Source organism: Sceloporus occidentalis, unplaced genomic scaffold (assembly GCF_023333645.1).
Source record: "Sceloporus occidentalis isolate IW3139 unplaced genomic scaffold, rSceOcc1.0.p SCAF_2, whole genome shotgun sequence".
NCBI classification, from domain to species: Eukaryota; Metazoa; Chordata; class Lepidosauria; order Squamata; family Phrynosomatidae; genus Sceloporus; species Sceloporus occidentalis.
Genome location: NW_028316982.1, coordinates 122419359 through 122444771, shown reverse-complemented (window position 1 = coordinate 122444771; position 25413 = coordinate 122419359). Strand labels below are relative to the sequence as shown.

Genomic DNA, 25413 nt, shown 5'->3' with positions numbered 1-25413 from the left:
CCTCTGTGCCCATGAAGCCCAAAGGCATCCTGCGATAATGATAATGGTTGCAGCTGGAGTCTAGCGTTTCTTTTATAAGCAGTCTACTTCTCTATGAGGAGAGTAACTGATTTTTATTTTCATTTTAGTGATGAGGGTGTGGGGGCCTGTATATACAGTAGCACCTGCCGCTGCTGTGTTATTGATACCTGTTTCTAGAGCTGCAGGTGGAGAACTAGCACACATGCCTCTCAGAAAGGGAAAATGATCTTTCTGCATATTCTATGGAGCCTTTGGGTGTTTTCTGAGGACTATAAATGAACAGCATCCTTGAGGACTCCCTTTTACCTGAGCAGATGGTGCAATTTTTGGAAGGGCTTTTTCTGTGTTTATGGAACTGCCTTGCTGGTTTATTTCAGCTAGATATAATTTAAAAGATAAATCAACCGTCATCTCAATAGTCATGGGGGTGTGTGTGTGTCATCTTCAAAAAGCATTAACAGAGCAGATGAAAAGTCCCTACCACTGATAAACATGAGCTCCCCCCCCCCCCCCCCCCCAGTGTAAGGAGTATAGTATATCAGGGAACCAACAGGGACCTTTTTTCTTTCAGTGCTTTGCTGGGGCATTTATCCTGTCTTTTCCTCGAAAATAGCCAGATAACACTGTCAAGGCCTCAAGGCCACTTTCAGTGTGATTGTGATATTCCAAAATGTCTTTGTGACATTGAGAACAGTCTGGGAAGGTGACCACTATCTTAGCTCTGACCTAAAGAAACTGGTTATATATGAAATTTGGATGGAACTTTGATTAATCCTGAGGACTTTCGCAAAATGTCTTATTTTCAACCTGTGCTATTCATTCTGGTTTCTTCAGAACTTATATAGTCAGCCCGCTATATCTATGGATTCTTTATCCATGGATTGTAAGTATTAAAGAAAATAAATTGTAAATCCCCAAAAGCAAACTTTGTTCTTCCATTTTATAGAAGGGACACGTATTTTACTACACCATTTAGTTGGACATGAGCCTTCATGGATGTTGTTATCCACTGAGGTTCCTGGAACCAAATCCCAGTGGATACCAAGGGTCCCCTGTACCAACAAACTCTCTTTTTGATCAGTACTGATCCTAGTCACTGTCATGTCTTGTTGGCCTGTTACAGACTGCCAAAATAAAGCTGCTTCGGGTCTCTTTGGAGGTATGCTATTTAAATGATGCATGGGTCCTAAGAGTCCGGAGGTCACGCCAAAGCCACACTCCATTCCTAAGCACTGGAGTGCAGCTTTGGTGCAGCTTCCGGATTCTTAGGCTGCATGCATCATTTAAACAGCATACCTCCAAAGAGACCCCAAGCAGCTTTATTTTGGCAGTCTGTAACAGGCCGTTGTTTCATAACCATTCTGTTCTCCATTGACTTGAGCACTTACTGTGGCTGTGTGACAGTCTGTAGCTTTCAGTCATGACTCAGGTTTTCTGATCCTAAGTGCTACATTTTGATTCCCATATCTCCCTCTGCCTGCCCCCACTGCAAATTTCTATACTACTTGCTATATCTAAACATGTCTCAAAGTGATATTTTTCATATTGTAAGTGTAGATACTGAGTTCCAGTTTTAAAGAAAACATGGGGTATAAATAAACATAACAAGAACAGCACAGTATGTATAAGGCAGGAGTGCAGAGGTTGGTAGGAAAAGATTAATGCATTTTTTAATAGTTAATAAACTAAAAAAAAGGTTTACATATACATTAGTGTGGAAAATTTGAGTACATATCAAATTACCATTTAAATGTGAACTAAATGCCTGCACTAAATGCCTTACCATAAAGATGTTGAAAAATGCCATCCACAAATGTACTCCCCACTTGACCCCCTCCATGTTTTCAGCTTAAGAAGAAAGGGGAGAAAGTATGGTTTTTGAAAATCCTATTTCTCAACCATGCCACCAAAGCGCCTTCTCTTTGTTTCTGTTTTTCTTCTGTTATAGTTTCAATTCCTTACACTCCACCCCACTTTTTTTAAAGTACGGATTGCCACATGGATCTCTGCAAATTTTTTGGCTTCACAGTTTGGTTTCCTAGGACAAAAAAGGAACCTATATGTTGTGTTTTTATGTAGAACGTATTGAGGGTGCTTCGCTATTTTCTATTTCTACCAGAATTTATATTAAGCCCACTGATAAATATTGGACTGATAAATATTGGAGCAGAATATAGTTGAGGTCCTGTTGTTGTTGTTGGATGTTAATGATCTTTCTTTCCCTTTATGCTGTCATTTGTTCTCTCCAGTTGGAAGTGTCCATGCAGGGTCTACTTTCCCAGCAATTCAAGGGACTACCTTGACAAGCCTGTCTTCTCAGCCCAATTCCCTTGTTACTGGGGGCTTTCCTTCTGAGGATGAGCAACACAGTCAGCCCGTCAGTCCGCAAGGGTTGCACTACCTCCACTCTGCCTACCGAGTTGGTAAGGACGCTTAAGTGTGAGTCTAGCATTTTTTTCAGCTGGCATTCAGGGGTAGTCTATGGTATTTTGATCCAGTTCTGTGCTAGGATCATCTGAGTTCTGACATGATCTTAGATTGCTTGGTTTAGACAAAAGTGTATGGCTACAAGGAACCTAATAAATGGATCTTTTGGGGTAGTAAATGAGAAGTGAGAGTGGAATGTATTAGTGAGTGTATTGGTCTTTCAAGTATTATGAAGGCAGCAATAGTCCACAGAAGAAGACTGTGTTTGCAGTACTGGAAGAATAACAGCTCCTGTGTTTTGTTTTCATGCATGTTCAGTAATGGAGTCAGAAGACAGAAGCTGTTTCCCTTGCCTGTTGTATGCAGGCAGAGACAGCAACAATAGGATCAGCTCAAGCTTTATTGCATTGTTTACTGCAGACATGTTGCTGCAGCCCAGCACCAAAGCCTGTGTTTCTCCAACTGTCCATCACTTTCCTAATGCCAATGTTGCTAAAATAAACTTCCAGCTATACAGAGAAAAAGGAGGAAGGTGGGCTCAGAGGGCAAGGAGCTTCACTGTGTCAACTGAGATATGCTTGTAACTGTGTTTCTTTCCTCTGGCAAGAATTGGCAAGACTTCCTAACTTATTAGCCTTATTAGCCTTTTCTCCAGAAAAGAAATTTACAGCGCTCTATAAATAAAGGTTAATAATAATAATAATAATAATAATAATAGAAGCAGTAGCCAGGTTTGGGCTAATTTTTGAACTAAGAAGGGAAGATGTCCAACACCAAACCTTGACGTTTCAGGGCATTTGTAAGTTGTATTAGAAATATAAAAAACTACTTAAGAGCAGGCAGCTCTGTTTTAGAGCAGGTAGCACTGAGTAAAACAGTAAAATAGAAGTCAAAGGTATGAAGATTTTCCATTTTCCTGTGACTAATGCTCTGGAATCTGGTTATATAATGATATGGCTTGGCATTGGTGGGCTTAGGCAACTATAGTTGCTGCACATTTAGGAACTTCTTCAGCCACGTTGGCCTTAAGGATGCTTGAATTTATTTTTGGTTTCTTGAATAAGTCTGTCCCTTATACTAAGGGCATTTCTCTTGTGACCCTAACGGCCCAGCGATGGGGAGTACCAGAGTCTTTGGTTTTCCATTATATCTTGAGTCAATGCAGAACAAGCCCTTTGTGCAAATGATGTAAAATTGGGAAACTTTCAGAGTCTTGTGCAATCTTTTGCTGAAAATTAGTTTCTCTTCACTAGTAACAGATTCTCATTTTTGTAAAGAACATGTCATGCCAGGTTACAGTGGCTGAGCTACCATCTTAAAGGGATTCTTGATTATTGGGAAACCAGACTTTGATCAGGTGATACAACCAGTAGCTTGCTCAAGACTGTTACTAGATGCATGGAAGCTGATGTGTTCTCCCACCTTACCACAAGACAATATTTAGCCTATGCTACTGTTGATATAAGAAGCTGTGGTGTTAAGTAATCAGGCTAGGGATAGCAGATAAAAAGAAATTATTGATGATCCTTCAGGTTTCAGATCCTTCAGGTTTGTCAGTGAGATCCATGTCCTGAGAATGGATATAGTATAATCCCATCTGTGTGTTGAGCTCTAAGAAAGCTTCCACTTTGTTCTTTTTGGTTCACTGGCCAAACAAAATATACAGTTAGCCCTCTCTATCCACGGATTTTCAACCATTTCATGGCTTGAAAATGTATATTTTTAAAATTCCAAAAAGCAAGCCTTGATTTTACCATTTTATATAAAGGACATCATTTTACTACACCACTACACATAATGGGACTTGAGCGCCCACTGAATTTGGTATCCATGGAGGGTCCTGGAACCTAGTCCCAGTGGATACCAAGGGCCCACTGTACTCTGTTTTAGACAACAAAGGTATGGATCCTGATGTCCACAGTTGGATAAATTTCAATGATCTTGTTAGCTCTCTTTCAAAAAAAGAAAAAGAAAAGGTAAGTACAGGTCTAAAGGTACAGCAACCACTAAAACATACTTCCTTCTCCATCACCATTTACAGCTATTTAATATAATTGATACAATTACTGAAAAATTGAGGTACCACTGCGTATTTACATGGAACAGAATGTTTATTCTAGAGCCTAATACAATTACGAAGTGAGAGATCAAAAACAAAGCATGTTGCCTCTCCCTTAACTGGTGAATATTTTTCCTTAACCATTTTTCCTTGTACCATCTGTACATGTCTTCTTCAATAGAAACTGGGACTGGACAAAATAGAATGGTGGTGAATGAGAGAGGTGACAAGTTTTGTATTCCCTAGATACAATTCTATCTCTCACTTTTTTCAAGATTTACTTACAGTGAGAACCCTGTTGCCAGTTTCTGGCATACATTTCCCAGATGGGTGCGGCAAACATTTTATGGGGCAAACCTGACTTATGCTTTGAGGAAAATCACATAGCTGTGTGTTTTGGCTGACATGTCATAATTCCAGTGCCTCATGGATTGGTCTTGGGGGATATTGGGATGGAGAAAGATCTTGCTGGTGGGTAATGCTGGCTTGTTAGGCTTTCAGATATTAAGAATCATTGTGAATTACCCTGCTCACAGAATGACCCATTCTTCTTTGGCCTCAGTTTGCTGCTGAACTTCTGACATGACGTTTTGAGTACATTGGCTGTGTTTATTAATTACAGGTAGAATTTGGGCATCTGCAATTCTCCAAAGCCCTGTTCAAATACTAATCATCCTTTCTTTAACATAGTAGCAGGAGTCCTCCCTTTTTGCAGGAGTCCTCTTTTCCATCGCTTTCCTCACATGGAAAGTGATATGCCTAAAGAAATTCTTGTTCATGTGGATCAATGACCCTTGGAAAATTAGACATTGGTCTTGCATGGAGAGCCTCCCCACGAACACGTGCCTCTTCTGCAAATGCACTGCCTTTCATGTGAGGAAAGCTGTGTCTGAGGAGGCAGGGCACTCCATTGCTTCTTGTTGAAGAGTGTGGTGAGCAATGTCTGAACAGGGCTGTAACACACGGAGAATCTCATCTGTCTAAGTACCTTCCTAATTGGTGTGTAATCGGACTAACCACTGTGTTCGGATATTCAAAATGCTCTTGCCTTCAGAATCCTGTTTAAGAGAGCACAAAACAAAGAACCAGGCTGAGCTTTGAAACTTTCCATGAACTTGAGATGATGTCTTGTTAGCTTTTTTAAATAAAAGGAAAGTTTGTTTGTTTTTTGGAGGGGGCATTTTGCAGCAGAAGAGATGCGTGTGGCTTACTGTTTTCCCCACTCAAAATTCCTCTGTTCCAAATTATTCTACAAGCTTCTTTTCCTCTCTCAAATCATAATGCATGTGAGTTCAAAACATTGTTAATGTTTGAAAAGTGGCAAAAAAATTAGATGGAATTTGCTGTTTCTCCAATCTAAATCATTTGCAAATTTAATGAGAGTGAGTTGGTGCTGGTCCTTTATTCTTGTGGGTCTTAAACTCAGTTTGGCTGAAAATGTTTGAATTTGTTCTTCCTTGCAGGGATGTTGGCACTGGAGATGCTTGGCCGCAGAGCTCACAATGACCACCCTAACAACTTCTCACGCAGCCCACCATACACGGAAGATGTGAAATGGCTCTTGGGATTAGCTGCCAAATTAGGTAAATTCTGAGTCAGGAAGAGTAAAGGTCTGTTCATTCCAAGGCAGAAAACTCTACCAAGTTTTTCTGATCTAATCTAACCAAGTTTCTTAATTCAATTACCCTCAGTAGTGCCACTAGTTCCCTGGATCGAAATTGACAGATCACATTCCTGGATGCTTTTTTGAAAAGTTTCCGTTTAAAATCTTGATTCTTCTGACATATAACTGAATGTTTCTCTATAAGTACTTGGCAACAACATTGCCTTCCCACTGTGATTCTCAAAATTGGTTTCTGAGATGTTATTTCAGAAGCTCTAGACAGGATTGCCAGTAGTTAGTTGTGAAGGATACTCATGAATATTTCCATCTGCAGTATAGAATGGGTGTCATGTTATTTGAGACACCCTGCTGAGACGGAACAGCCATGAGATTCTAGAGATTACAGGGAAATTAATTTGGACAAAAATACATGTGGTTTTTCTTTATAGGAGTCCCCTGCTTATTCGACAGGGACCAGGTCACTGTCAAAAAGCAGAAATGATCAAAATGCAGAACCATCAGTGCACTGGTCCTTAACCTGTTGAATAAGCAGGTGACATCTGTATGCAGTGACAAGAGCTTGGTACAGTTTGGAAGCATCTTTAAAGGAATAATTGGTGTGATCTGGTTTGTTTTGCTGAGGACTGCATGGAAGGGGAGAAAAAGAAGGAAGAAAAGCAGTGTGAGGAAGAAAGGGGTGTGTGGAATAGATGCTGTACATGAACACATTTGTTCCCGGTCGCTCTGGAAAATGAAGTGAGAGGAAAAGATTGTTTGTGGGAGGGTGTACACGCTTGCCACCTCTTCCACCTTTTCTTCGCTTGCTGTAGAATCATAGAATCATAGAGTTGGAAGAGACCACAAGGGTGATCCAGTCTATCCTCCTGCCATGCAGGAACACACAGTCAAAGCACCCCCAACAGATGGCCATCCAGCCTCTGTTTAAAAACCTCCAAAGAAGGTTGCTGCAACTCCCACCTTTACTTCTCCTCTGCCTCCCCCATGCCAGACTGAGGTAGGTGAATGGGTGGGCTTTCCTGCTGCATTCCAGGCACTTCTTGCTCAAAACAACATGTATTCAGTGAGCAAATGTGTTGCCAAGTTTGGATGCTCATCATCTGGAGAGCGGTGTGGAGTGGGAGAAGCCCTTGAGAGTTTATGCCCTTCACCTCTTCAGTCACTCCACACCCATAATCTCTTTATTATGGGCGAACAAACATGTTAGCATACTATGGGGAACAAATCACATACGATGCCTATTTTGCACCTTGCTTTCTCCCTTTTCCTCCCCTTCTGCACACTCAGCAGAGCAAGCCAGGATGCTCTGGTTGCTCCTTTAAAGCTTTTTCAAAGTTTCCTGAGCATTTCCAGGTGCAGCAAATACCCTTCTACACTGTCCTCCCCAGCATCAGAGGAGGAAAACCAGGAGATGTTTGCACGTCTTGCTGTGTTGTCCCATACAGTACACAAACTGAATTAAAAAGATGGTGGCCAGTGGTGGGGGAAACAGTGTATGGTTGCAAAATGTTGTGCAACACAATCTTCTTTTAATTCAGTCTGAGCTCAGGACAGAAGTTTACTAGATTCAGCCACCAAACCATTCTTTTGACCCTTTTAAAATATACGCAACTAGAACCCATTAATTCTATGTATGGCCTGGGTACTGGTTGTAATATGTGGTACTTGGTAGTAATTTAGAATAGCTGAAACTACAGGTCTTCGAGAAGTGATGTGTGGAAGCATGGAGGACACCTGTACAGAAAACGTGTTCATGATTGGGAGGCATGTTTCCTGTGCAAAAGACAGTATTTTTATATGTTAACCAGTAACTTTGTGTAAAAGACATTGTATTCTGTACAAAAATACTTTTGGCACAATTAGGTTTTCATGAACTTACCTCAAGTACAAATAATGCTTGAAAATTATACCGAGACTTTTGCATTCGTCTGGCACAAGAAGACAGTTGAAATTGTTACATGTCGGAATGAAATAAGCAGAAAATTATGTTCCGTTTAGCCAGGCCTTTTGGGTTCTGTAGCCTTATCAGCCTCCACAAAACTCGAGTTCAAATGTGTCGTGTCCTTTTATATTGGCTGCCTTTTCCCCACCTTGTTTTTATTTGCTTGTGAGGGTGGCAGACTCTTTTTTTTTTGTCTGACATGCACTTCACCACAGTTGTGCTCTGCCCTTTGCTGAGGAAGAGAAGACTGTTCTTTTCTTTTCCAGCCTGCTTCCACTGATTATCTCCATCCCATTGTAACCATCTTTCTTTTTCTGCAGGTGTCAACTATGTGCATCAGTTCTGTGTTGGAGCAGCCAAAGGAGTCTTGAGCCCTTTTGTGCTGCAAGAGATCATCATGGAATCTCTGCAGAGGCTCAATCCTGCACATGTCCACAACCACCTGCGCACACCAGCCTTCCACCAGTTGGTACAGAGGTGCCAGCAGGCCTACATACAGGTACACATGGCCCTTTCTTCCCAACTGAGCAAGCAGGCATGTACCTTTCAAGAATGCTTCCTGCTATGCCTAAATAGTTGACTCTTATTGCCTGACCAGTGTAAAGCTGATGACCATGCTATCAGACCTGTTGGTCTACTGTGGATCCTGATTAAATCAAAGCAATTAAGCCAGTCCCGCATATCAACTTTCTCTTCTTCTTAAAGGTAACCTGACAATGCAATTCTTCCCTGTTTTATGGAAAGGATTGAACCAGGAAATGGGGATTTTTCTTTTTAGTGGTGCGTTATTGTCCTAGGAGATCTTTTATTACCTCCCTTTCCATCAAAGTTTATCTTGTTTGGCTGTTTGTCATGGGTTTCCTAGTCTGCTGGTAACTTCTTCCTGGTGAAGTGTAAATGACAGATCCAGGTTCAAATCCTCATTTGGCATTGGGTAATTGTAGGCCAGGACATACTCGTTCTTCCCCTCCCCAGCTTACTTCATATGATGCTGGTTAAGATAACAACAAAAGTATTGAAAGTAGTGTTACTTATATTTGACTATCTAGAGCAGGGAGAGACAAAGTGTGGCTTAGCAGCTGCATTTGGTACCCTGGGTCTTGTTTGCAGACCCCACTTATATCTTGGCTGGGGGAAAAATAAAGCTCAAAGTGGAATTATCATCTCCTGCAAGCCTCTAATCTGCATTCAACTAGCACAAGAAGACAGTTGAAATTGTTACATGTCGGAATGAAAAAAGCAAAAATTTTATGTTCCGTATAGCCAGGCCTTTTGGGTTTTGTAGTCTTAACAGCCTCCACAAAACTCGAGTTCAAATGTGTCGTGTCCTTTAATCAAGTTGAGAAACAGACACAAGCCCGTCCCTTCAGTCAAACTAAGAAGGGGCCTTTGGCCTCACTTCTTGCTTCATTTCCCCCCTATTGGTTTCATTTTACCCTATTTATTTTTGCCACTGTCAGGCCTTATCTGGCCCATGGTAGGTGCTAGGTGTGAAAATTTAGCCCCCAACCCTGCGAGAGTTGTTCAGTCTTGATCTAGGGAATCCTTATGCCCACCAGAATTCTTTTTTCCCCTGTGCAAGAAAGAAGATACTGATCAGAGGTAGTTTAGGAATGTAGTTTAACTTTGGAAATTTTCAGCCCCATGTCCCTTTGCTTTCCTTTAGTACATCCACCACCGGCTGATTCATCTCACTCCAGCAGATTATGACGACTTTGTGAATGCCATTCGCAGCGCCAGAAGCGCCTTCTGCCTGACTCCTATGGGCATGATGCAGTTTAATGACATCCTCCAGAACCTGAAACGTAGCAAGCAGACTAAGGATCTGTGGCAAAGGGTCTCTCTGGAAATGGCCACCTTCTCACCATGACGACCTGGGATGCAGTCCCTGTTCTCCTTAGCTAGAGCTCTCTTTATGACATCCTTCCTCATGGGATCTTTTTTTAACTGTTGGAAACCACTGATTTGATGTATTTATACCATGACATTCCTCCTCCATGAAATTGTGGCTGTGCTCCACTTCCTTGTTCTCTCCTTTCCTGAAGGTAGAGTGAAGAAAACTCATGTGTATTGTGTGTATGAGCGAGAGAGAGTGAGTGAGTACAGGGGCAATTAGTTGGCTGATCCTTGGTCAGTGCTTTTCAATACCCCTTCTGTATGAAAGCATTTTTATGAAAGAGCTGTAGCTATGCGTGTGCATACACGCATGTTAGGAGATATAGTGGAGCCTGTCTCTTTAAAATATTTATTTTGGCATTTATAAATATGTATACAACTTTCTATAGGGTTCTAAAAACTTTCACTCATCATACGGGCAGGAGAGGCAGAGTTTGCTTTTTGCACATGGACTCCGCCACCATCATTCCTTCCCGCAGCAATTGCTCAGAGGAGCTCAGGCTGAAGTTGGAAGTGCTCCCTCAGCCAGTACTGCCGGTTTGTTTGGATGATCGAAGGCAACGTCTGGACATTTTGGCTCCAGGACAGTAATTGAGCTGGCTGCTGCAATTTCTTTACTTCTTAGACTTTGGCCCCCAAGAATTCTGTCATCAGTCTTCAGAGGATGGCCTAACCATGGTGGTTCCAAGTTGTACAGTCATTTTACTTTGGCTGGGTTGTTGGCTCTCTTGTAATCAATTTCTTAATCCTTATTTGTTTCCTGATTAAAACACTCATTTTCTTAGACTGACTCCTTTCTCTATACTTGTGTTAAACCCTGAGGGAATGGTAAAACACAAAACCAAAAGTGCCTTGGAGTAGTAGGTGTAATGTTGTTCTTGAATAGCTGGTCTGCACTTGCATGGTAAAATGAGTGAAGATGGAGTTTACTACTACACTTGTCCCTCCACATTTGCTAGGGTTAGGGGCATAGGCCCCCATGAATGTGTGTGTGTGGGGGGGAAACCACTATGTTTTTACCTGAGAGAATATCTCTCTAGGAATCTCTAGGTCCTCCAGTGCAACTCAGTGGTCAACATCTGCCAGACATTAGACACAGAATTGCACTGGAGGAGCTACAAATGCCTAGTGGAGTGTTCTCTCTAGGTCCTTCAGGGTGACTTTTGGTTAAAACCAAAGAGTTGTGCTGGAGGACCTAGAGATCCCTAGAGAGAACATATTAATAACATTTGTGAATAATCAAATCCACAATAGTTAAAGCTGCAAATGGGGAGGGAGGAGTGTAGGTTAATCTGAACTGAGGCAGGCTGAGTGGTGAACATCTGTTCAATCTGATCAAGGGGCTAAGCATCATGCTTCCAGGAAGTCTGCAACAGATCTCACCTGCTTCTGTCTCTCAACTGGTCTTCACATGGGTTTTATGTGTGGAGGATCCATTTAGTGATCATGGATACACTTATCCTTTCCCTGTAAAATCAGCTAACTTGATTGTGAAAACTAACGTATTGTGGGAAGTACTGACTACTATCTGTTTCTGCTCATTGCTTTGATAGAAAACCGGTCTGCTTTCTCTGCACCATCCAGACTTTATCAATCTCTTTTCTAAAAAACACCCAAGTGTTCTTGCCATTGCTCATATCTAAGGAGGGAATTTGATGCCTTGATAATCTTTGCTTTTCGTGGCTCTGAGGGCCATTCTGTACTCAGTATTTGATATGTGGCTGCATCCTAAGGTTTCTAATATCTTTTTAAAACAAAGATTCTCTTAATATTTATTTTCTCACATTTGTTATAGAGGTAATAGTTTTAATTGTTCATCATGCTCTGTCTTAGTAATTTCCAGTTAATTCCTGTAAGTATATGTTTGAAGTTTGGGGATCCAGGAGCAGAGAAAACCCTCATGTTTCAATTCACACTTACATTGGATCTCATTTAAAAATTTGTTGCCCATTTACCTGTTTTGGAGCTCCTAACTAGCCTAGTATTGGTGTTTTTCTGCTCCCATGTAAAATCTAATAGGAATCCTGTTCGGTGGAACATATAGCGGCTCATACAGGTCTTAGCACTCTGTGTACTAAGATCCTGAAATTTGGGCTTATATGCATGCACACAATTGAACAGCTAGTTTGTGTTCTGTGCTTCCATTGGGTTTCTCTTGTTTGTGATCCTATATGTCAGTTTAATGCTATTTTCCACCAAGTGATCTGTAAACAAACTATCTCAACATATTGGTGCCTTTTTGACTGTTCTGCATTCTTAATGCAGATGTGAATTCAGGGAGAAATTTAAACCAAGGGTAGGAGTGCTGCACAATCAGAAGTACGTAATACATGACCACAATGACATTAAAAAAATTGATGGAAACAATGTGGAGAAGTTATATAAAAATGTGAAATGATGAATGACACATGGGAAGAAGAAATTTGCCAAGATTAACCCCCAAATTTTGGAACGTGAAGTGAAAGCCCTAGTCAAAACAATTGGGAAGAATAAATCGCCAGGAACAGATGGCATACCAATAGAAGTGCTACAATTCACAGAGAAAGAATCATGTACAGTTCTAACTAGGATATGCCAACAAATATGGAAAACAGAACCGTGGCTCACAAACTGAAAGCAATCAATATACATTCGTATCCATTAAAAGGGAGACACAAAAGACTGCAGTAACTACAAGACCACTGCACTGATTTTCTATGCAAGAGAAGTCATGCTCAAAATTCTGCAGCAAAGAATCCTATCATAGCAAGAAATCCCAGAGGTGCAAGCTGGATTCAGGAAAGGAAGAGGCACTAGAGACCACACTGGAAACATAAGATATATAATGGCATGCACCAGAGAATTCCAGAAGAAAATCTACATGTGTTTTATTGACTACAGCAAAATATTTGACTGCACAGATTACAAAAAGCTATGGAATGCTTTAAAAGAAATGGGAGTGCCAGTACATTTGATTGTCCTGATGTGTAACTGTACTCAGGACAAGAGGATGCCATCAGAACTGATTATGGCGAAACAGAATGGTTCCCAGTTGGCAAAGGGGTCAGGCAAGGCTGCATACTATCACCGTATTTATTCAGTCTGTATGCAGAAAATATCATACACAGAACAGACTTAGACTCTGAGGTAGCAGGAGTGAAGATTGGAGGAAGGAGCATTAACAACCTAAGATAGGCAGATGACACAATACTACTAGCAGAAACCAACAAAAATTTGGAGCAATTACTGAAGAAGGTCAAGGAGGAAAGCGTCACGGTAGGCTTACTTTTGAACATTATGGAAATAAAAATAATGACTATGGAAGATCTGCAAGAATTCATCCTAGATAATGAGAGCATTGAAATAGAGTTCCCATGTCTTGGATCAAATACTGATCAGAACAGTGACTGCAGCCAAGAAATAAGAAGACAACTAGGATTGTGAAGGACGGCCATGAAAGCACTGGAGAAGACCATAAAGCGTAAAGACATAACTCTTTAAAGTGAGGATAGTCCAAGCCATTGTATTCCCCATTACCGTGTATGGATGTGCAAACTAGATGGTGAAAAAAAGCCAATAGAAAGAAAATCAACTCATCTGAGCTGTGGTGCTGGAAAAGAGTACTGAGAATACAGTGGACAGCCAGGAAGAAAAACAAATGGGTTCTAGAACAGATCAGGCCTGAACTGGAAGCCAGGACAACTAAACTGAGGCTATCATACTTTGGCCACACTATGAGGAAAAATGAATAATTAGAAAAGGCAATCATGCTAGCAAAGGTGTAGAAAGAGAGGAAGACCACAAGCCAGATGGTTAGACTATCAGAAGACATTGTCCTGGGCTTGCAGGACCTGAGCAGAGAGACTGAGGACATGGAGTTTCACCCGCAGGGTCCCCATTCTTAAACTTACGTTGCTCCTTAAAAATAGTTTCACATTTCAGCCCCTTCATCATAATATGGTTTGATGTAAAACTAATTGCAAAAGAAACCAAACACGTCTTTCTTAATTCACACAAGCAGATAGATATTAAACCAAATGAAGAGTTTCTTTCTCAGTAGTTTTGAAGGTTTGTGTTTTGGTTATTTTGTTGTAGGAATCTCGCTTGCTATGATCTGTGCAGTGCTTAGTTTTTGAAAAGGTAAATTTCCCCACACCAAACAAATATGATATATTGTCCCAGCCTAATGCATGTACAGATAGTAAGTACACGACAGCTTCACAAACATTCTGTATTCCTGGCTGCTTCTTGGGAGTTTTCCTTTGCTGTGAGTAAAAAGTATTACTCAGAATCCAATATTAGTATGGTAGAACAAACGAGCTAAATCTTTGTCTTCTCTGGTAACTTTTTGTTTGCATTAGCAATTTATTACATCTGTGAAACTTAAAAAGATTTGCATCACTCTCTTTTTCTGCCTGTATAATTAACATATATGTAAGAAAGTGCAATTAAATGTTATTCCATCATGCCCAGGCAATCTTTGGAAAGAGCAAATAATTGTCCAGGAAATACGGAGAACCCTTCAGTGATCTGCATAATTTCATTTATGCGTACTTGCAGAAAATAGTGTATACTTGCTTAGCTGAAGTCCACACTAGTCAAGAAGTGATTACTGGTATCACAACCTTGGAAACAATATTTTGATGGCAGTGCTTGCACTTTATAGTACATAGTAAAGAGAACAAACCAAGTTGTGAAATACACAAGATGCCAGCCACAGATGCAGGCGGAACGTCAGGAATAATTCTTCCACAACGCAGCCACATATCCTGGAAAATCCATGGAAAACATTAAACAGTATTGTGAAGGTATTGCTTAAGTATATGTATGCGGAGCCAAATCAAAGCATGACTGAGTCTGAACCAGCCTCTCATATTGTATTAAAATAATGAGATTGTATGCTGGATGGTTCCTGTACCTAAACTGAGCAGTGTTCTTGTGCTGTTTTCTTGTGCTAATCTCATAGTCCTGTTGATTTGTCAGGAACACTGTTTCATTTTGCACAGGCTGGAAGTTATAGGCATTAAATACCTCTCCAACAACAATGAGTTGTGCCACCAGTATTGTTCACTCCTCCTTGAGCTTTACTCTGTTCTGACTGGTATTATAGGCACCTTTGGAAACCACACTTGCATACTGATGTTATCCATTCTATAATATGGTAAAGCCATTATCCTACATCTGGCAACAGCATTCTGCACCAGAGGTGTGCCATTTCTTGCTTTTAAAAAAGAATAGCTCAGCTTCCAACAAGTGATGATGAGGTCCAACTGAGAAACCACCCTTCCACAAACATACATACTATTGATCGCATAAACCAATGTCCTCGCTGGCTGAAATCCATGTATACAGAGAGAACACAGTTTGAAGAATATTGCATTGGTTGTACTGACCAATAGTCTGAATTGGTATAAGGCAGTTTGTACTGTTGCATATGAGAACATTGTTGTTAAATCTCTGGAATAAATTACACATATTGTCACTGGGAGATTACAGTTACTGAAAGTAAAAAGAAATTTTGCTAAGGCACACAATACTGTCTTAAGTACAACATTACACTGTGTTAGTACAACCTCTATTTTAAGTGGGCATTTTAGAAATTGGTTCCTTAAATATATTTTTATTTGCACAAGTTAAATAAAATAACTTTCTTTTGCACTTAGTCTGACCGCAGTCCCTACATTTTAGAAGACTCACTTTAGTGGACTAGAAATCTCAGATGAATGTTTTTTTGGATTTGCTACCTTATTGGGTTTACTGTGTCAAATCAGGCCTAACCACTCTAACCCTCCAATAAAAGATTAAAAACGTTTTCCTTTCACATGCTTTGGCTTATAGCTCCTGCCTTGGAGTTCTGTCACAATAGTTTCCCACTTACTTGGTTCAATATGATAGTATGATCATGTCTGTGGATGGTTTAACAACATATGTGTCCTAGAGTAGGTACTGGTCAGCTATCAGCTTCTCTCTGCAGTGTGGCATTTCTTTGTGGACCTGACTATTTTTGAAGATGTCTAGCTTTCATGTTATTACCTGTATCTATCATCTGAGTACCTACAGTCCAGTCTTCTATAGCCCCATGTAGAAACAGCTTTCTTATGTTCGTACGTTCACAGGTGGCTTCTGTTTAAATCTGGGAATGAGGCAGCATAACTGATAACTGCAATGAAAAAGAAATAAAGTAATACCTTTATTGATTCCAAATGCTACGTCTAATCTTTAGACATTGTGCTCAGATGCAAGAGCCAAGAATTTATTATCATTCAATGTGAATGATATTATACATGAATCCAGTGCAGCAAACACAGCACTTGCTTTTTCTTTTCAGCCACAGGGTTTTAGATTTGTTGGTTCCATTTTTGGTTAAACAACATCTCCCTCTGCTTGGGGACACATTGGATGAAATATTATATAGTCCATACTATATATTTACAAATAATGGTGAATTACCATTAAAATGCACAATAGCTAAGGCTCAATGTATAAGCTTGGCTGAAGTCACTATTCTCCCAGTTAGAATGGACATACTGAGTTACAGGAATCGCCCTGCAGCATTTTCCAGTTAGAATTGGCTGCTACATAACCTCCAGTGAACTGGGCACTTCTTGTTTTGAGCAGCTGCCACTGTACATAAGGCATGTTTGGAGGGATGGGCAGGGTTTCTGCTGTTTTCCACTCACATAGATAGTGGTTACAATGAGGAAATGGCAGGACTGGATCCCAAGAACAAGTTGGAGTCATTAGAGCCAAGTGGGAGGTTTGAGCCAGTATATGCTGAATTGTCTTTCCTTTCATAATCTCCATGCCATGCTAAAAAAATTAATGGTAAGGGATTACTAAAAGAACAGCCTGCATCGCACACAGGAAACCCCTTCTCCTCTGCAGTGATTAGTTGAAAGTGAACACTATCCTTTTATAGCCTGTGACTTATCTGATCTGTTACTGTCACAGGTAGAACCTCTCCCATGAGAATGTAAGTGCCTGATGCTTCCTCATACACGATTCTTCCCCCTTCCCACAACCTTAGGATAGATTTAATGGGACAACTAGGGCTACAATCAGGGATATGCAGTCTGCTGTCCATTACTGCCAACTCTGGAAAAATCACCCCATGAACCACATACAAGGAGCACTCAGTTTACAATATTAAGACATTCACTTTCTAGCTTCCTGAGTGTTTTGGACATTAGTAAGAAATGTCCCAGTAGTAGCCTTTTATACATTTGCATGCTTTCGTCATTTACAGCGCTTCCTCCAGACTTCCTTTTATGGGGGAATTACAGATCACAAGGATTCCTTTGTCAGTCAATCCTCAAATTTTGGGGTGGAGGGTAAGGATGGCATCAATACCGCATGTGACTGTTCATGGCATATCTTTCAAATATAACCCATTAATACTCCAAGGTGCACAGTCTGTACTCAGGCCAGCACACTCTCTGCTCCATCCTCTGGTTCAACCTTTGTTGAGAAGAGATGCCAGCAGAATACGTGTGTGTGTGTGTATGTGTATCTTCCCACCCAACATGGCTCCAAGGTCAATGTGTCTGGTAACACTGGGGGCAGGGCCCTTGGCTTCAGCTCCAGCTAGAATTCTGCAGTTCTTCTCGGAGCCAAGTGGGAAGTGGCTGCCCGAACTTGCTCAGGAGCTTGGATAGTTCCATGTTGTGCTCACGGTAAAAGTCTGTCAGGAACATGCGAGACTGCAGCAGTCCAGAAAGGAGAAAACAGAAAAGAGAATTATTAGTCTCATTAGTGAAATCATAAAGCAAATTCACCTACCCCCCCTTTATTGACCATCTTTGCGTTTGACAATACAGGATCGGAATATAAAGAACTAATAGCCTTCCTTCTCGCTACTGCGAGGCTGGAAAATGCTAAGAATTAGAAAATGGGTGATAGAAATTGGTGATGACAATGGGATATTTGATTGATGGAAAAACTTGACTATGTGAAAAAAACAGCTGCTTATATAAGGCTCTCTTTGCTGAAACGTGGCTTCCCCCTACAGAATATGTTAATGCCTGCTTGGAGGATTTTTCACCTTCACAGTATCAGGATTTATGGAAAGGTGTTCTGCACAATGTTTAGATGGTAAGGATAATTGTAATCTTTTAATTGAATATATTAATTGATAATTTATTTTTTAAATAAATAAAGGAAAAAACACATTAGTAAAAGAGAATAACTTTCACCTCCATTAGAATGTGAAGACAAATCCCAAGGTTAAAAAATAATCCCCATCTGGCTACTCACTGAGGAATCCATGTCTGGATATTTTCTTCCTTTACTCTTTCCCAGGCACTTGGTCTTCCCACCTTCCAGCACCTGGCACCAAAATCCCTTTGCTTCATCAAACCTGAAAAGGTGTGTCTGGTTTATATAATGGTATATACATAGCTTCAAGCTAGAGTGTTCTGGCTAGTAAACTCAATGATTTTCCAATAGAATTCTGCCATTCTGTCCACATATACAATTTGTTAGTTTGGCAATTATTGTGCTACTTTTCCAGCAAGCTCCTTTTACACACTGGTTTGTAACTTGGTTACTTTGGGGGATCCCCACCAAAGTAATGTGTGCCCCTCCATTTCTTGGCATTAAGTATGGTTTTGTTGTATGTACACTTAAGTCAAAATACAAGGGGTCTTGTGTTACCTTAATGTATTTAATCCATCTGTTGAAGGTGATTATAAATTTGTTAATTTCGTGTAGTACCTTTAAGACAATTATTGCCACTTTGGGAACATGAGGCAAAAGAGATTCCCTTGAAATCCTGGTTTGCAAGCTTACTTCGAAAGTACCTCGAAGTGGTTAACGTGGGTAGGGGCAAAATCTAGTTGCAAGGAAGGTGTAAAAAGAATAGCTGCGAACTTTAGATTGTTAGGAGACAATATTAGATGGATAAATCTGTTTTAAACATCTGGTATGTTAAGACAAGACCTCAATGCAAAGGAGTTATTGGGAAGAGGTAGAAGCAGGACATGAACACACATTAGGGAAACATATAAAACTAGTCCGTGTTTCTCCTCCTCAGTTATGCAGAAAATTAGAATAATATGCTGTACTGAAGAATTTTTTTGAAAGGGAATCAGAAACAACACTACCAGGTTTGCAGATAGCGCATAAATAAACACCGGTATAATTTTGATGGAGTGATGTTTTGGCTGGAAGTGCAGCCTTAATGCTGACTCCCTATAAATCCTGTAACTAGGAGCTGCTAATAATGGCGATGAATGCTCTCCCATTTGGCTTTACTGCCCTGGCCATGGAAACTAAGCAGGAGTCAGCTGGGGAGGAGAAGTCATCAGGGAATACCAGGGATCTCCAGGGATGATTAAGAAAGAGTACTGCCTAAAACTCTGGAGGGTGATTGCTGCTAGTAACAGTTGACATCTACTAGGCTAGATGGATCAACGGTCAGATACATTATAAGGCATCTTCCTAATTCAGAGAAGAAGCTGACTGGGCCAGCAGATGGAGTGCTGAGACTACAGAAATCATTCCCAGGCTCACACGGTATATATACACCCAATTTTTTCCAGGCAAAGCATTCTCTGAAGATGCCAGCCACAGATGCTGGCGAAATGTCAGGAAGAAACTCTGCTAGAATATGGCCACATAGCCCGAAAAACCCACAAAAAACTATTATCAGTTCTGCTCATGCCACAATCTGCTCCTGGTCTTGTTTTTGCAGAGAATGGAGCTTCTCCATCTTCTGATTCCAATTATGTAGTCAATTTGATTTCTATATTAGCCATAAGGTAATGTCCATGTATATAGTCACATCTGCTTGGTTGGAAAATCAGTATGCAAATAGATCTTATAGCACCTTTGAGAATAAATGAAAGAAAGGAGCTGGTAGCATGAGCTTTTGTAGACTTGAGCCTACTTCTTGAGATGCATGCAACACTGCCACCCCCACTATTGCTGCTTCCCAAAAGAAGAGGAAGCAGCCGGCCTTATTCATTCTCCAATAAACCATGGTTCTCTTTGAACCAGACCACAAATCACAAAACAGGAAAAGTAGCTATTAAAGTGCCATCAGCCTTGAAATGCCTCATGTGGCTATATAAGCAAATACAGACAGACAGACAACCCTTACTTGAGTGCTTGGGTATAATTAAACAGTGGTGTAACCCCCAGAAACTTTTGAATGTTCTCCATGATTGTGGAGGGGCTGTGTCGGAGTTCTTGTCCATCCACAATCAAAACCTGAATGAATGGAGAAAAGGAAAAACAACAAAGATTTCAGATTTAACCAACTGGCCTTGGTGGAGTGAACCTTTGCAGAGCTCACATGTAATACCACTGAGATTCAAATTCAAAACATATAAATTCCATGCTGTATTTTGTGTGCTGAAAGCCTCTTAGATATTTCTTGCTGAGCGGGAAAGCAATATGATTTAGATGGACTGACAAAGGAAATACACTCATCCCTCCACATTTGCAGCTTTAACTTTTGTGGATTTGATTATTCACAGATTTAATTAATATGTTCTCTCTAGGAATATCTAGGTCCTCCAGCGCACCTCTATGGTCACCTTTAACCAAAAGTCGCATTGAAGGGCCTAGAGGTTCTTAGAGAAAACACTTCACTAGGCATTTGTACCTCCTGCAGCGCAATTCTATAATCAATATCTGGAAGATGCAGACCACAGAGTTGCACTAGAGTACCTAGAGATTCCTAGGCCTGTTACAGACAGCCAAAATAAAGCTGCTTCGAGTCACAGTGGAGGTATGGTGTTTCAATGATGCATGCGTCTTAAGAGTCCAGAAGTCACACCAAAGCCACGTTCCAGCCTAAGGACTGGAGCGTGACTTTGGTGTGGCTTCTGGACTCTTAGGACGCATGTATCATTGAAACACCATACCTCCACTGTGACTCGAAGCAGCTTTATTTTGGCTGTCTGTAACAGGTCCTAGAGAAGTATTCTCTCAGGTAAAAATATAGTGTTTTTGTTATCTGCAGTTTCCCCACATTCATGGCGGTCCTGTGCCCCTAACCCCAGTGAATGTGGGGGGACGAGTGTGCTTTGAAGATTGCAGCTTGGACTATATTTACTGGACAACAAAGTTTTTTGCTGGTTTTCTCCTTCCATGATGAGTAGTATGAGTGGAATGGTGCATGCACCATTCATTTAATTCTCCTGCAGCTTCAGTGTAAACTGAAAGCTGCATAAGAGAAGCCCACGTATGGCATGGACTGACTATATAATTCTCATAATGCCCCATTCCCTCTTTCTTTATAAACAAGGACTTCAAAAATGCTGATGTACCTGTCCGGATGGAAAATAAGCCAACCACCTTTCCAAATGTATGGAATACAATCCAGGGTTCAAACAGCGGCTCTGTAGGTTGTGCAGTTCTGGAGGGGCTTGAGGCCCAGCAGAAATTATCTGGTAGAAGGTGTAGTTGAGTGCTACGGGGTCACTATGAGCACGCTGATGCTGTAAGTACATATTGAAGTAACCTATTGAGAACACATAGCTCTTTCCAACTCATATGGGCAACAAACATACAAATCTCAAGTATTGACATTTATTAATTAAAATATTTACATCCCACTCTGTAGCCAAAGATCTCAGGGTAGTGTCCAATTAAATCAGTTTAAGTAATTTAAAATGTAAACAAGTAAAAGATAATTTAAATTCTAAAAATATATTGAACTAACATAATAAACATGTCAAGACAATTAAAACCACGTATCTGTACAAAATGGATCAATTCTTATCCCCACAACTCCATGCCTATCTTACATAGCCCCAGTCACAAAGGAATTACCTGATACCAGGAGTAGGCTCGGTCTGTTGGGTTAATCAAAATGGCAATGATTTTGGCCCTTGGAAGGAGAGCAGCACTTCGCTTGGGTACCACTTCAGTGTCAAAATAATTGGCACTTTTCTCAAACATGAAGTCTGTGCTGGCATTAGAAGGGATAGGAAAGAACTCCATATACCTATTATGTAAAGAAAAGCAAGACAAAACATGAGAGGGTATGTATAACAACGCAGAGCAGGCAGGCCTAAAGCAGATGGGACTAAAGGCTCATAGCCTCTCACTTCTTGCCCTGCCAAAGAGAACATGAAGGCAGAAACACTCAAAGATGAATGAAAAAGGACAAATGCCAATACAACATGATAGTACGAGTATTCCCAGTGCAGCAGCCTCAGCAGTGACTGACACAGTTATATGGTATTTTACTCTAATTTGGCATTGCTATACCTATAAGGATGCATAGTGCAGTACTATAAGTGTTATTAGATCCACTAGCCAAGACCTGAAGCTATGATGAATTCTATTGATGCGAATTTGAGGGTTTGCCTCATGGGGAAAAACAACTAGACAAGTACATCCTACTTTGCTGCAGACAGAAAGCTAAATATTATGGCTATTTATAGGTTGATTTAACTGGGCGACCTGAAGTAAGACCATTAAAAAAACCCCATTAGTTCCCATGTCTTTTTATGACTCTGGAGACCAAGTATCAATTTCCAATTCAGCCATCAAACCAATTGGGTGACCTTGGGTAGGTCACAAGTTCTCAGCATCTGTGGAAGGCAATGGCCAACCACCTCTGAACAAATCATGCCAAGAAAACTCCATGATAGGTTCACCTAAGGGTTGCCATAGGTTGTAAATGACTTGAAAGCACACAACAACAAATAATCTCTTCCTTTTAAAGAGGCTAATAGAACAACAGACTAAACTCTAAAGCTAGTGCAGGTCACTTGGGACCTCACAAGGAATGAAGACATCTTTTTGTATTATTAATAGAATTCACATTTTATCTCCTGGACTTTGGAACACTTTGTTCCCAAGTGCCACATGGTCAAGAAGAGGAAGGGCCCGCCTGCATAGATATCCCTCCACATCATCTCAACATCTTGACAAAATGCATGCCTGTGACTAACACTGTCATATTTTTTCTCCTGTGTAAACTTTCTGATAGGTGTCCAGAGTCTGAACAGCTAGAATTAGACATGCTCTACACGGGATAAAGCAAAGCACATTATAAATAACGGAGCACAAAAAAAAACCAGGCTGCACAAAAGTCTTGAACTTACCAATCAATTCCCTTGTGATAGTTAGGACCATTAAAGAACTGGATCTCTTCATAGGTGGTAGGGCTTGGGAAGTTGCTTGTAACAGCTGGGTGCATGGACAAAAAGAAATGTACAGCTGTTGTTCCTAAAACCAAGACATAAAAACAAAAAGGGTTCATTGAGATGACACTGGGAATCTGTGAATACACAGAAACACAGGCTGGGGCTGCCAACAGCATTTCTTGGTGCATGGAACTGTTTGCTGTGGGCCCTTTTTATTTGTTTACTTGTGAGGAAGGCAAGGTCCCAGGACAACCACTGATGTCACAGACAGCCTGGCAATTATCGGTGGGGCAGACAAGACATGAGAAGGGAACTTTTTGCAAAGGTTGAAAGATCTGAAACTAAGTGGTAAGTCAGGGATGCTTCCAGAGAAGGCTTTTAATGTGCAATTGCCCTCACTAATTCAGGGAGATTTACAAGGCACCCAGGCATCATAATCATATGTAACTCTCCGATTTACTCCACTACTTCTTTTTTTAAACATGGAAAATCCATGAATATGTGAAAGATAGAATTAGTTAAAATAACTTTTGAGTAGCAGTGTGAAGGGGCCAGAATACAATGCTTTAGAACAGGGGTAGGCAACCCTTTTGAGCCGGGGGCCGGGTTGCTGTCCCTCAGACAACTGGGGGGCCGAAGCCAAAAAACAAATAATTAAATAATTTTTAAAAAATTAAATAAATAAATAAACCGGGACAAATGTAGGACAAAATTTTCAAATGGAGGGCACTTTTTACATAAAAAATGGAGGACACGCAAAAAAATTTGCTGATTTTTTTTAAAAAGTTAAGATAAATGCATGTTTCTGAGGCTTCTATAGACAATTGCCCCACCATGCCCCTTGTGCGAGACGCCAAAGGCCCCGGCAGCAATCGACGGCAGGACCGGGCTGGGGCCGGTCCCAAGGCCTCGCCGGGCCGCATCCGGCCCGCGGGCCGCAGGTTGCCTACCCCTGCTTTAGAACAAGATTTAATCCAACCTTTAGAAAGCATCACTAATCCCTTGTCACGCTTATCCACTGAAAGTATACAAGTTTATCTCAGGACTAGAGATGATTACTAATTAGATGGAAACACAGGGTAATTCAAGATAAGGTACAACTGATTTCAGTAAATTCACAACTTGGAGTTGCCTCTCCCAACTGCAATTGCCTCTACCCAGAAGAACTAATCCAGGGGTAGGCAACCATTTGCTCTTCATATATTTTTTTCATTACAATTCCCACAATCCTGAGGATTACCCACACTGAACAGGAACTATGGTATTTGTAGTCCAAAACACCTGGAGGGCACTAGGTTGCTTACCCTTCAACTAAGATAAGGCTTCAAACGAATGATATGCTAATTGACCAAGAATGAAATCCCTAAAGCTAAAAGGCGATAAATATTGTCAGTATGTTACCAGTTTTTTGAGGACCAACAATAAGGAACTTGGGAAGCCGGTCACATGTCTTCTCTTTAGACCAGATGTCCTTATGTCGCTTGTCATCACAAGGATTCTACATTAAATAATAAATCAAACAAGAGATCAGGTAAAATCATAATATGCATTAGATAGATTCTTGCTGACAGACTTCGACACTGCTTCTGGGGATTATCTGCTGCAACAGTGCAGGAGTCCATCTTGTCTCATATGCCTTTAAATATCTGCATGACACCACTAAGTGAGATTATTCAGGGATTTGGATGAAGTATCAATATACAGTGGCCCTTGGGGTTTAGTTCCAGCAACCCCCATGGATACTAAAATCTGTGAATGCTCCAAGTCTATTACATACAATGGCAGAGTAAAATGGTATCTTTATATAAAATAGCAAAATCAAGGTTTCCCTATTGAAATTCTTATATACAGTTGGCCCTCCTCATAGACGAGCTTGCCTTCTGTGGCTTTGAGCTTACACGCATTAGAAGTAATGAGGCGCATACCCACGTTTTGCGCCCCACACGCCACCATGAGCACACGCCTTATTATTAACTATGGGTCTTGAGCATACACTCATTTCCCCATACACGGGGGAGTCCAGAATGGATCCCTCGCATATAGAGAGGGCAGACTGTATATTAAATATTTTCAAGATATGGATGCTTGAATCCAAGGATTAAAAAAATCTGTGGATAAGGAGGGCTGACTATAATTCAATGTGTACCCCAGGGTTGGGGAAACAGTGGAAAAGCAAAAGGATTGAAACAGATGGGGCTGTAGGAAATGTACTATGGGACTGGAGAAGATGAGACCTGCAAGTAATAAAACAATATTGCAAGAGATGTCCTGGAGTTATAACCCTATCTCTTTAAATTTGTCATTAGCCAGACAGGAAAAAACTATTTTAAAATGGTCTTAAATTTTCAAAATGGAATCATATTCT

General features: G+C 40.7%; 2 protein-coding genes across 9 annotated transcripts in view; one reads left to right on the top strand and one right to left on the bottom strand.

The window, feature by feature from the left end:
- Positions 1-10750, top strand: part of ZSWIM8 (zinc finger SWIM-type containing 8) — a 76337-nt gene extending 65587 nt beyond the window's left edge. The window contains exons 23-26 of the mRNA XM_089510789.1: positions 2271-2444; positions 5971-6090; positions 8391-8569; positions 9737-10750. Of these exons, the coding sequence (XP_089366915.1) occupies positions 2271-2444; positions 5971-6090; positions 8391-8569; positions 9737-9940 (677 nt within the window). The 3' untranslated portion in view covers positions 9941-10750. The remainder of the gene's footprint in view (positions 1-2270; positions 2445-5970; positions 6091-8390; positions 8570-9736) is intronic.
- A 4795-nt stretch (positions 10751-15545) lies between these two features.
- Positions 15546-25413, bottom strand: part of NDST2 (N-deacetylase and N-sulfotransferase 2) — a 118923-nt gene continuing 109055 nt past the window's right edge. For all 8 annotated transcript variants that reach the window (XM_089510791.1, XM_089510792.1, XM_089510790.1 and 5 more), the window contains 7 exons: positions 24450-24546; positions 23007-23130; positions 21724-21898; positions 21219-21389; positions 20045-20154; positions 18199-18301; positions 15546-17645 (listed from right to left, as the gene is read on the bottom strand). In XM_089510791.1, the coding sequence (XP_089366917.1) occupies positions 17520-17645; positions 18199-18301; positions 20045-20154; positions 21219-21389; positions 21724-21898; positions 23007-23130; positions 24450-24546 (906 nt within the window). In that variant the 3' untranslated portion in view covers positions 15546-17519. The remainder of the gene's footprint in view (positions 17646-18198; positions 18302-20044; positions 20155-21218; positions 21390-21723; positions 21899-23006; positions 23131-24449; positions 24547-25413) is intronic.